Below are 12,443 nucleotides of genomic sequence, written 5' to 3'. Positions count from 1 at the left end.
ATCGAGTCTGCAGTCTATATTCAGAATTTTCCAGTTATCCCCCTCACATACTTTATGGTAGGTTTTTTTTTTTCCCAGCTCAGGATCTTGCATTGCATGATCTTTATCATCACCTGTAATCTTTCTCGGCCTTCTCTTGCCTCTCATAGCAGAGATGTTGTTGAAGTAAGCAGGCCATTTATTTTCTAGACTGTCCCTCGATTTGATTTGCATGATGGTTCCCATGATTCGATTCAGGTTATGAATTCTTGGCGGGATTATCTCAGGAGCAATGCCATGTCTTCCTCGGGGTTTTGATTTTCCTTTCCCCATATCTAGGTGAAGTACTTTGTGGTGAAGAACCCTTCCTCTTGGCCGGTCTCCTTGCAGCTCCTGCCTCTCTCCTTGTATCCTACACCCGAGGCTGTGGTACGCCTGCTGCACAAATGGTAAAGCACCCAGTTGGTGAAGACTTTCTGACGGTGTTTGGGAAACGCTGTTAAGACTCAGAATTATTCAGAGTCCTTCACATCTTTCACTCAGAACCTGTATGTGGGTGTACACAATATTGGCCCCAGTACCTGCACACCCAGCTCCTTGGGACATACAACCTGATGGAAATTGCCGCTTCTCTTGTTACGTGGAATCTTTGGTGTTCCTGTGACAAGGCTAGCTCCCAGAAGAATATTACTTTCTCTGGTCAGGGAATCTTTACAGCTGTGATTTTTTCCCACGTGTATTCCTCATATTGAGAATCTAAATCACAGCGATCTCTGGGCAACACAAGAAAGGAGTTTAGTGTTTTAGTATATTTTAATCTCGTGTTAGAAAAGAAAAGATGATGTCCCTGTCTGTTATATCTTATTTTCACAAAGCAGTCACAGTTTCAGTTAGAATGTTTCCCTCTTTGGCTTAGTAGGATCTACCCTTATCCCTGGGTTTCTCAGCTTCAGCACTATTGACATTTTGGACCAGGTGATTTTCTGTTTGGGGGAGAAGGGGCTGTTGTGTGTTTCAGAGGGTGGTTAGCAGCGTCCCTGGCTTCTACCCAATTGGTGCCAGTAGGACCTCCCCAGCTGTGGTAAGCAGAAATGTCTCTGGGCATTGCTACGTGTCTACTGGGAGATAAAATTGTCCTTTCTCTAGAGTCACTTCCTGCCAGGTTCCTTATGTATTGTTTGGAGAGGGAAAAAAAATTGCTTTGTATTTAGAGCTGTTGTCACCATGTGCTTCTTTACATTCTGTGCTGCCAAAGTCATTCATTCAATGGTATTTATTGAGCACTTCCAGTATGCCCGGGACAATGCAGGGGGCTGGGATGCAGTGGTGACAGGATGGGATGAACTGTATATGTAAACACATGTGCTCACATAATCTGTATATGTGCACACATGCACTGTTTTCTTTAGTGGCAACCTGAATGTTATTTCAAACATGTTTTTTTCCTTTATAGGTTTGGCACCGATATGCAGATGATTAATTTCACAACTGGTGAATTCCAGCTCACCAAAGCTTGCCCTTACCAGGTAGGATGTCCTCTTTAAATAGAAAAAGAATGCTGACAAACCATACACATAGCATATGGCTGCACCAAGTCACGTTTCAAGTGTTTTTACATAATATATGTGGCTCTCTTATATTCTAGGCGTGAAGTATACATAGCAGATTTTCCCAATTAACGAATGCAGCAAGAGCCCATGGTTCATGTTAGCCTGTAAATCATTTTAATTTGATAGTTTAGATTCATGTGAGTGAAGAAATAACAATTGGATCAGGGCTATGTAGAAAACCATAAAACCTGAGACCCCAGAATTTACAATTCTCTTTTAGATTTCCCATCGATTGTTTTTTAAGGTGACATGAGGTAAAGATACACCTAAGAACATCTTCTCCTACTAAACAGGCTTCATGTTTTTAGCAAGTCACCCAGTTTCTGTGTTCACCTCATCTGTTTAAAAAAAAAAAAGGTCTTTCTGAAATTCTTAAGCCTCTGGGCGCTCATGAGGTCTTGCACAAATACTCAGGAGGAGGAGTAAACATGTCATGTGGAAAGGATGTTGTTCTGGGACTTGGCAGCCTTGTTTCTTAGTTTCCACTCAGTAGTTCTGTGGCTCTTTGTACAGAGCTGAGAGTTCTCCTTGATCCTATGTGTGAGATCAAGTCAGACGCGGAGCATCTGTTAAAAAAATACAGCCACACACATCACCACACATGGGCATACAACTATATTAACACACACACGCACACACACACACACGCACGCACACACTGAAATGCCTTGGTATTTTCTTCTTTCTCCACACTTATCCCTCCAAAGATGGACTGTTGGCTCTAGATTAACTTGAATAGCAGAACGAGGGAGATCAAATGACCTCCAACTAAGAGTTAAAACTCATCAAAGCAAGTTTTTAGATGGATTTTTAACAGAGACTTACAATAGGAAACATATCACACCAAATGTCCCTTTCTGTTTGTAAGTGGTTTAGGCAGCAGGATGGTCTTGGTTTTGTTAGCACGCCTGCCCTGCTCATTGCCTCTGGTTCTCCTTTCCACTGAGCAGGCTCCCAGGGCTATTAGAGATAAGTTAGTCCAGGATACTAAAAGATCTTTGGCCCCACTGGTGTTGAATCGTATATAATTTGGAATTCCAAAAATAATGCCGATTTTCTTTTACATCTAAATGTTCTATTCAGATTTGAACAAATGCTGCAGCCTGTTTGGAAGAAGTTTTTCATGTGTGACCAAAGGTTTCCCCCAAGAATATTACACCTTTTGTGATAAGAGACACCATTACTGTTATGAATTTGTTACACTGACAATAATAGTATCGATGCCTTTGAGACACTTAAAGTTTAATTCAGAATTCTTCTTAGAACTCTTTGTTATGTAAAGAATGGCACCCGTATTTATGATGGTTTGCTCTTAGAAATGTAGTTCCTTCGGTTAAGATCAGGGGGAATTAGATGGTCAGGGTTCTGAGTCCAGGGTGTTAACATGGGCTAGCTTTGTGCTCTCAGGAAGATTACTTATCCTCTCTACAGCCTTCTCTCACTCACTCATAATAATGTTTGAAGATTCAGTAACATTTATGGAATGCTCAGCATTTTATATACTTCTTATATTCCAGTGCCTGGCATATAAGAACGATTTAATAAATGATGAAGTTGTTATTACAGATTTTTTAATGTTTGCTTATTTATTTTGAGAGAGAGAGAGAGAGAGAGAGAGAGAGAGAGAGAGAGAGTCCCAAGCAGACTCTGTGCTGTCAGCATGGAGCCCTTTGTGGGACTCGATCCTATGAACTGTGAGATCATGACCTGAGCCAAGGTCAAGAGTCGGGTGCTTAACCGACTGAGCCACCCAGGCGCGCCATGTTGTTATTACAGTTTTAATACTAAAAATCAGTTTTATTCAGTATTCATATTAGATATATGTAAAGCAAGGTTTCTCCCTTCATGAAGCTTATAGTTCTAATGAAAATGAATCAAACACTGTCGCTATTTCTTCTGATAGTGTGGGGAAATACTAGCAACAATTGCAGGATAAAGCAAATACAAAAATCAAGACTGCAGAAAAGAGAAATATTACCATGCAGATTATATGATTATAGCGCTAAGAAATTAATGATTTTTTTAGTGAGAAGGAGCTTGAAAAAAACAGTGGAAAGAGGAAAAATGATGAAGAACTCAGCCTTGAATACTAGATTTAGAAAACAAGATTTTAGCCTTGAATACTAGATTTAGAACACAAGATTAATCGGAGAAAGTTAGAGACCTTGGGAAAAATAAAGGAGCTTGTGAATAAACACAGCTCTTTCTCCTGAGTGAAGAGACGCAATATAATAAAGATGGTTTCTGTATGAACCTAAGGTCAGTATTAAAGATAGGGTTGTTGAGCAGCAGTTGGGTGTTGGGTCAGATCCCCGCAGCATTCAAACAGAGGCTATTTGGTGTGCTGTCTCAGTGACAGTTTGCAGTCAGAGCATCTTGGCAGAGATGGCTCTTGTAGCCGCAGCTTCCATCCGGGCCGGGAAGCAAATCCCCCTCTCCAGCATCCCTGGCAGGCTGTCCTGCAGCCTCTGCCTGCTCTTCTCAGCTGTGGTTCGGGAACTGTTTATCAGTGTGAACTCTCAGAGTGAGCAAGTTCAGCACGTCGATTAGGGTAGTCCACTCTGGACGTTAAAAGAAGAGCAATCATGTTTATACCCTAAAATGCACGTAATGAAGACGGAAGCTTGCTTCACGGAATCATTTCACTGCATTTATTAAATCTGCAGGGCATGCCTTCTGAGGAATCTGAGTTTGGCATCCTCCACTTACATTTGCAGCCTCTGGAGATGAAAAGGGTCGGTGTAGTTTTCACGCCAGCTGACTACGGAAAAGTTACCTCACTCATACTAATCCGGTGGGTGTGTCCCTGTCATGGAGCCTATTTCTTTCTCTCTGACTCGTCTGTCCAAGTCTCTTTCTCTCAAGAATACATAATCTCTTTATTTTTTGTTTATAAGTATTTGTTTATTTCTGAGAGGGAAATATAAAATCTGCAGCAGGCTCCATCACCACAGAGCCCGACATGGGGCTCGAACTCACGAACTGTGAGATGGTGACCTGAGCTGAAGTCGGGCGCTTAACTGACTGAGCCACCCAGGTGCCTCAAGAATATGTAATCTCTTTAGCTAAGAGCTGACATTCACCTCATGGCCTTCAGGGATGGGGCTGTGTTGCATGGGAGGGAGAGGAGGAGAGGCTATGTGAGGCTTCACCTTCTTCTGTGCCTCAGTTTCCCACCTTGTAAAGTAGGGGCTGTGTGCCCTTCTCTCTAAGAGCCGCAGTATATTTTGCTCAGCATCTCATCTGTTGGTGTCATTGAGGGCAGGACACATGTACAAATGCAGACACACACACACGTTTGTGCTAGGAACGCATGTTCCCAGCTCAGAAAAATAATTGAAACACTGCTGTGTATGTTTTCACTCGCAGTGTTGGGATTTATATCACTCTCATACCTGTCTTGCTTCTGGAACTCTCTGTAGCCCCAAAGGACAATGGACTAAGGACTGTTGAGCCCATTGCCTTTTTTTCCCTCCTTATTTTAAATGACAGATGTTGCTAAATTTAAGCAGCTAAATGTTTCTCACTATTAAATTTTTTTCATCTTTAGTCTTTATTGAGAGTTTTCTTTCAAAAATTTACAGTAAATACAGATCTATGTTGAAGCTCTCTGCATTGGTGAGAAGTGTAACACTAATTTTCAATAAATGTCCTTTTAGTTACTTTGTAGAGTTTTTCTAGCATCAGATCAGCTAGCGAAGACTTTCTTATTCTGGACTTCTTTTAATATATTACACGAGTTTGTTCTTCTGCAAGTGAATTGCTCTGAAAAAGAAAATGTACTTGTTTGTTCTATTAAGCATTTTAACTAAGACTCCTGCTGCCCTGTTGACAGTGTCTTTCATTTAAAACTCCTTCTCCGTTGAAGAACTAAGGTCCTGGGAAGTGCAGAGATAACATGTACCTCATCCCAGGTTCAGCTATCCCACCTCGAAAAGAAAGTCTAAATTATTTGTAGTAGTTAATTTACTTTTGATATTTCTATATTGACACATAGTATTTTTCTGTAAATAATATCAGTCATCCAACCTAACTTAAAGGCTTTTAAATGGTTAAAGATTCTTAATCCTTCAGATAAAGGTGTAAAGCTCTTGTTGTATTTTGCCTAATTAGGAATGTTTTCTCAGCTTCTGTAGTATTTACATTAATGATGACTGGCTTTCACTCCAGTCTACACCTTTTAAACATCTACTCCATTTAACTTTTTTTGTCCTGGGAGTCATGACTTCAGTTAATGAAAAGGCAGAAGCTAGTCTGAATTTTTGCTTGACTACTAAGGATTTGAGTAGATCTATGTTATTTTGTGGGGTGACATTATAAATCTTTGGTTCAAAAGAAACAGTAGGATTTTATTTCTAGAATTATCCCTAAGGCAGAATCTCTAATAGTCACAATTACTATGAAACTCCTTAATTCACCCTGCAAGTAGTTTGTATCAATTAGGCTAAATTTGTTAATATTTCTCTGAGACCCCAACTTTATCTTTTCAGTTTTTGTTTTTGTTTTTGTTTTTGTTTTTGTTTTTGTTTTTGCTCTTGCAGGTCTCATCACCACCCAGGTGGCTGATTATTAGAAAAACATGGCTTCACATTCTCGGGCTGAGGCAGGAGGGTGATCAGGAACATTCTGGGCATTCACTCGTTCTTGCTGTAGTCAGCTTGCCTCGGCTCTTCTGAGCCCATTGGCAGCTTCCGTTGCCCATCAATAGCCTCTAAATTCCAGGAGATGCCACACTATTTAAATTGATTTTCTCTTTGAAAACCTTACAGCTGTTCTTGCTAACTAGGAATGTTTAAGTCCAAGTGCACTGTATCTTGTGACTGTGTTGTAATGCCTTTGTATTTGTATTTGCTGCCCTAATAGGAATAACTTGACTGTTATCGACATGATTGGCGTGGAAGGGTTTGGAGCGAGAGAGTTACTGAAAGTGGGCGGAAGGCTTCCTGGTTCGGGAGGTTCTCTCAGGTTCAAGGTGCCTGAGTCCACGCTGATGGATTGCCGGCGACGTGAGTTCGTGTGTGTGGCACTCAGATGGGGCAGGCTTGGTGCTAAAGCCAAGAGCAAAAGGATTCTATAGGAAGATTCTTTATAAATTTATAGTAAATTCATTGCATTGATGCAAATAATTGAATCAGGCAAACGTTTAGTATATATAGGCCTTTACTTTATAAAAATAGCCTTAGATATTTAACCCATCTTACTTAATACATATATAAAAAGTGTAATTGCTGAATTATCAGTATAGTGTCAAATACTTAAGATAAATAGTAAGAGGCTACATCATCATAAAAAGATCACACCATGGGGTGCCTGGGTGGCTCGGTCGGTTGAGCGTCCGACTTCGACTCAGGTCATGATCTCGCAGTTCGTGGGTTTGAGCTCTGCGTCGGGCTCTGTGCTGATGGCTCGGAGCCTGGAGCCTGCTTCGGATTCTGTGTCTCCCTCTCTCTCTGCCCCTTCCCCGCTCATGCTCTGTCTCTCTCTGTCTCTCAAAAATGAATAAATGTTAAAAAAAAAAAAAAGATCACCCCAAAATGCTGAATGGAGACAAGACTAAAGATTTCTAAGCAGTAGAACTCTATGCAGTAATGGAAATGCTCAGTGTCTGTGTCATCCAGTACAGCAGACACTAGCCTCATGTGCTTACTGAGCACTTAAAAATATAGGTAGTGTGACTGAGAAAATAAGTTTTTAAATTTTTTTTAATGTTTATTCTTGAGAGACAGACAGAACATGAGTGGGGGAGGGGCAGAGAGAGAGGGAGACACAGAATCCGAAGCCAGTCTCCAGGCTCAACTGTCAGCACAGAGCCCAACGTGGGGCTCGAACTCACAGACCGCGAGATCATGACCTGAGCCAAAGTCGGACGCTTAGCCGACTAAGCCACCCACGCACCCCGAAAATCACTTTTTAAATTTACTTAATTTTAATTTAATTTAAAGTAGCCACATATGTCTAGTGGCCACTGTATTAGACATAGAAGATTTAGAAATTTACATAAATGTTCCATTAGATATTTCCAAACTGTGCATGTATTTAAGTTAAATACTTCTAAATTATTTATATTAGGTTCAAGAACTTTCTCAGGAACTAAAACAAAAATCAAACAATAGATGTAAAATGTTTTTCGTAAATTCTGTCTTGTTTCCTATATAATTTTGAATTTCTGGAACACACTGAAAGCATTTTAGTAACACTATGCTTCCTGTGGATAAATCTGATTAGTGAAAACTATTGGATAATTTTGTAGCACTATTTAATGTCTCATTAGAATTTTTTTAATAAAACTATGCTAAATGAGCATTGAGTTTGAAGCGATTTATTAACCATTTGCATTCAGCATTCATCACAATTCATTTTTTTGTTTCATTCATTCAGTAATTTAGAGTTGACCTTGAAAGATAGAATTAAGGAGTATTATAAAAACTATAGAACCAGATAAGATATTGGTCCCTTTATGGAAAAGATTGTGGGTTGTAAATTTATGGGAGTAATTTAAAATTGTGGTAATTCTTTCTTTTTTAAACTCCCTATATAAAATGTGCTCTCATTTTTTTTGCAGGGACTTGGTGACTTACTTCCTCTGAATGTAGTGGGTGTTTGAGTCATGTTTCTAGAAGCACACACACTTGCTCTTAACTGGTCCCTGTTCAGTGTGAAGATACTGGGAGCAAAGTGTGCATAGTGCCTAGGGATATCCAAACTATTTGGCTTCTGAAAAGAATAAACTTCTAACCTTAACCTTTTTAAAAAAAACAACATTAAATGTTTATTTTGAGAGAGAGAGAGTGCGCGAGCATGTGCAGGGGAGGGGCAGAGAGAGAGAGAGAGAAAGAGAGGGAGAGAGAGAATCCCAAGTGGGCTCCACACTGTCAGCACAGAGCCTGACGTGGGGCTTAATCTCATGAACCTGTGAGATCATGACCTGAGCCAAAATCAGGAGTTGGACACGTAACTGACTGAGCCACCCAGGCATCCCTAACCTTAACCTTTACTAAGTAAAAGAACAAAGAAGAGATTTTGATTACTGTTGGTACCTAGGAAGGTCATTTAACTTAAAAATCTTGATTAGTTAAATGTTTTTATTGTATCCTGGTAGTATAAGAAAATCTGTAACTGTTCTAGAAATTAGATAGAAGTCATACTTTGAGCTTATATTGAATTTTTTTCACATTATAATAATACACGTCATGGTTTTTTGATTCAATAAATTATGCTAAGTAAATTTTGCAGTTCGTATACACTAAATATTACTTTCTGTCCTCACTAGAACTGAAAGACAGCAAGCAAATTTTATCTATTACAAAGAACTTTAAAGTTGAGAATATTGGACCACTTCCTATAACTGTGACATCTCTGAAAATTAATGGGTATAATTGCCAAGGTTATGGATTCGAAGTGCTAGATTGTCATCAATTTTCCCTGGCCCCAAACACATCCCGAGATATCAGCATTGTGTAAGCATTGAGTTTTAACCTCATTTAAGTTTTGTGGCGCATTTAATAATGTGGGGGTGGAGGGACCTTTTTCCATTGGTAAGACATGTTAAGTTGTTTTTATATAAATACTGATGGTAAGTAAGAAATTTGGCTGCTATTGTGATTACTTTGTTTTGTGCCTGGAATTAAAAGAATCAAAGTTCATAAAGATGAATCTTTTGTTACCAGGTTTACTCCCGACTTTACCTCTTCCTGGGTCATTCGTGAGCTGACTCTTGTGACTGCAGCAGACCTAGAATTTCACTTCACTCTCAATGTGACCCTCCCTCATCACCTGTTGCCTCTGTGTGCCGACGTGGTTCCAGGACCCAGCTGGGAGGAGTCGTTTTGGAGGCTCACAGTCTTCTTTGTCAGGTATGCTCCCACCTTTGGACGAGTTGCAAGAAACTGTCTATTGCCTGGGTGTAAGAGCTTATGAATAGTCAAATAGCATATTCAAAACATCTGAATTGAGTGAAATTTGTATTTCTTTGCGAACCCTGATAGACATGAAGTAGACAAAGTAGTAACTGATAAACTTTAAGATAATAGTAAATGAATTGTAAGAGATTCATGGGACCTAGAAGTATCATAGACCATTGTGCCCCATATGTTTTCACTGGCCGTCACAGGGGAAGATACGACTTTGACTCCTATTGGCCCAGTGCAGTGGCAATTTGAGATTGGAAGACTAGAACGACCCTTTTAGATTTTATCATGAAAGTGCTTTAAAAATTTTTTTTTAATGTGTATTTATTTTTGAGAGAGACAGAGACAAAATGCAAGTGGGTTGGGGCAGAGAGAGAGAGGGAGACACAGAATCTGAAACAGGCTCCAGGCTCTGAGCTGTCAGCACAGAGCCTGATGCAGGGCTCGAACTCACGAGCTGCGAGATCATGACCTGAGCTGAAGTCGGACGCTCAAGTGACTGAGCCACCCAGGCGCCCCACAAGTGCTTTTAAAAATGGAATTGGAATGTCAGACTTACAAGTATGCACATTTTTAGAAACTTGGGTTTTTTTTTTTTTAATCTTTAATATCAGAAAGTATGATATCATACATCTTAGGGAATCCCAATACCACATCTTTAGACATTTTGCATCAACCATCCACTGCTCTTCTGTAAGAGAGCTGGTCTTTTTAATGCCAGTCAGAACCATGCAGTAATGAACCCCATTGCTTTCTTCCTCAGTTTGTCCCTGTTGGGTGTGATTTTAATAGCCTTCCAACAAGCACAGTACATTCTTATGGAATTCATGAAAACAAGACAGAGGCAAAATGCTAGCTCATCTTCGCAGCAAAACAATAGTTCGATGGATGTAATTAGCTCCCATTCTCACAAGTAAGAATTTCTGTGTGTGTGTGTGTGTGTGTGTGTGTGTGTGTGTTGGGGGGGAAGGGGCTCTCACCTTTGATATTACTTCGTTCTGATTTTATTTTAAGGTGATATAAATACTATTCTGAGTCTAGGTTTAGATTCGTAAAATTTTCTTTAAGTCATTGAGGCTGTAATAGTCCTTTTACAATAAGATAGACTTCATATAAGGACTTAGTTTGTAAAACCCAGGGGGTTTTGGAAGAAGGAAAGATAGAACTCCCCAGTACACACAGTACTGATGGCCACTTCTTTCTCACGGCTTTAGAAACAGAGGGGTAGGGTTTGATTCCACTTGGCTTGATGTTAAATGTTTTTCTTCCTCCATTCAGGAGCAATTGTAAGAACTTTCTTGATACCTATGGCCCCTCTGATAAAGGCAGAGGGAAGAGCTGTCTTCCAGTAAACACTCCACAAAGCAGGATCCAGAACGCGGCAAGGAGGAGCCCCGGTACCTACGGTCATTCTCAGAAGAAGCACAAGTGCTCAGTCTATTACAGCAAACACAGACCTAGCCCACCTGTTGCCAGCAGTGCCAACACTGCTGCCGAGGAGAGACAGACTCCAGCCCTGGGCAGCCCCCTGTCTGCCCCTAGAGAGGACGTGTGCACTGATGTTATGGGTGAGAACTGGATAAACCTCAAATACGCAAGTGGCATAAATGTCAACCTGCAAAAGAATTTAACCCTTCCCAAAAACTTACTGAATAAAGAAGAAAACACACTGAAAAACACAGTTATGGTCAATCATCCTTCTTCAGAATGTCATATGAAGGAGGAAATACAGACATGTATGTTTCCTAAGGAAACGGATATTAAAACTTCAGAAAACATAGGTGAGCTCAAGGAGAGAGAGCTCTGTTCTCTGAAGACCTCTAAGAAACTACCTGAAAATCACTTGTCAAGAAGTGCACCTCAGTACCAGTCAGACTTGCCAGAGATTTCCGGGAAGAATAATGGTAATCTTTTCATCCTCCTGGATGACTTTTCTCTCCGGTTTGTCTTCGGTCTGTTTTTTTAACAGAATTTGTTCTCACCTGTGACTTTAGGTTTAATCATGGATGCTGAATTTTTAGTTCTTGCACAGAGTTAAAGCAAAGGTGTAAATCTTGAAGTACGGTTTGCAAAATGAAAAGCTTAGGAGGAGGCACCACGTTTTTAGAATGTCGTGGCTAAGAAGTGTACTTTTAGTACATGTGTTTAGAGGGTTGGGAATGTCATATTTTATTGGGAGGATATGTACACCACTTTCTAATTATTATTTTATATCTTGGATTTTCAGACTATTTGTGAAAATTAATCTGCTCATAAAATGTTTCTGACCGAACAAAATTTACCAACTTTTTATATTTAACAGCTGCTACCGTCTCATGTTCCCTGGCCCTGATTCTTGTCTAATCGTGTCCCTTGGTTAAAAAAGACAGATGTTCTCTTACAGCAAAGGCAGTTAGTGAAAGCGTAGGCAGGACTGGACTCAGAAAACTACCTCTATGTAACATTGTCGTGAAGCTTTAACTGACCCCTTTGGCTTTTGGCATAAGAGCCCGTGCTTATTTTTCTTAGCCGTTCTTATCATCTTAATATGCACATTTCTGTACCTGGTAAAAGTCAGGTTTTGGACACTTTTTAATCTGGAAAAATCAGTCACCTTTGATCTTATTAAAACATCTAATGTGTTTCACTCCTTGTTACTGTAGAGGGGGTAGAGAAATATTATGGATTGGTCAGTTTCTGATGAGTTTTATGCATGTAGTTAAAAACCCGAAGTGAATTTTATGTGTTCCATAAAAGGACGTCTCTAACTTCAAAGCTGGAGTCCTCCGAGCGAGTGGAGCAAGGTCAGGCAACTGCACATGTATTCCTGGTGCGTCTTGTTCCAACCAGTTTGTACCGTTTCCCTGGTATCCGTGCACGTATTTGAGGTGGAATCATGTCTGCAGGGTTGACGCCGTCCCCTGTGTTCTGTCCACCCGGCGTGTGAGCACGCACTCCGGATGAAGCA

The 12,443-nt window shown here is 40.2% G+C and overlaps 1 protein-coding gene across 2 annotated transcripts in view; it reads left to right on the top strand.

The window, feature by feature from the left end:
* The window catches only part of TMEM131L (transmembrane 131 like), a 170,979-nt gene that overhangs the window by 121,111 nt on the left and 37,425 nt on the right, over positions 1 to 12,443 (top strand). For both annotated transcript variants that reach the window (XM_043567149.1, XM_043567140.1), the window contains exons 18-25: positions 319 to 428; positions 1,433 to 1,505; positions 4,256 to 4,383; positions 6,453 to 6,595; positions 8,860 to 9,046; positions 9,257 to 9,442; positions 10,260 to 10,409; positions 10,775 to 11,400. In XM_043567149.1, the coding sequence (XP_043423084.1) occupies positions 319 to 428; positions 1,433 to 1,505; positions 4,256 to 4,383; positions 6,453 to 6,595; positions 8,860 to 9,046; positions 9,257 to 9,442; positions 10,260 to 10,409; positions 10,775 to 11,400 (1,603 nt within the window). The remainder of the gene's footprint in view (positions 1 to 318; positions 429 to 1,432; positions 1,506 to 4,255; positions 4,384 to 6,452; positions 6,596 to 8,859; positions 9,047 to 9,256; positions 9,443 to 10,259; positions 10,410 to 10,774; positions 11,401 to 12,443) is intronic.

This window comes from Prionailurus bengalensis, chromosome B1, assembly GCF_016509475.1.
Source record: "Prionailurus bengalensis isolate Pbe53 chromosome B1, Fcat_Pben_1.1_paternal_pri, whole genome shotgun sequence".
In the NCBI taxonomy this organism is placed as follows: Eukaryota; Metazoa; Chordata; class Mammalia; order Carnivora; family Felidae; genus Prionailurus; species Prionailurus bengalensis.
The sequence above is the reverse complement of the archived record's forward strand: the minus strand, read 5'-3'. Positions and strand labels throughout refer to the sequence as shown.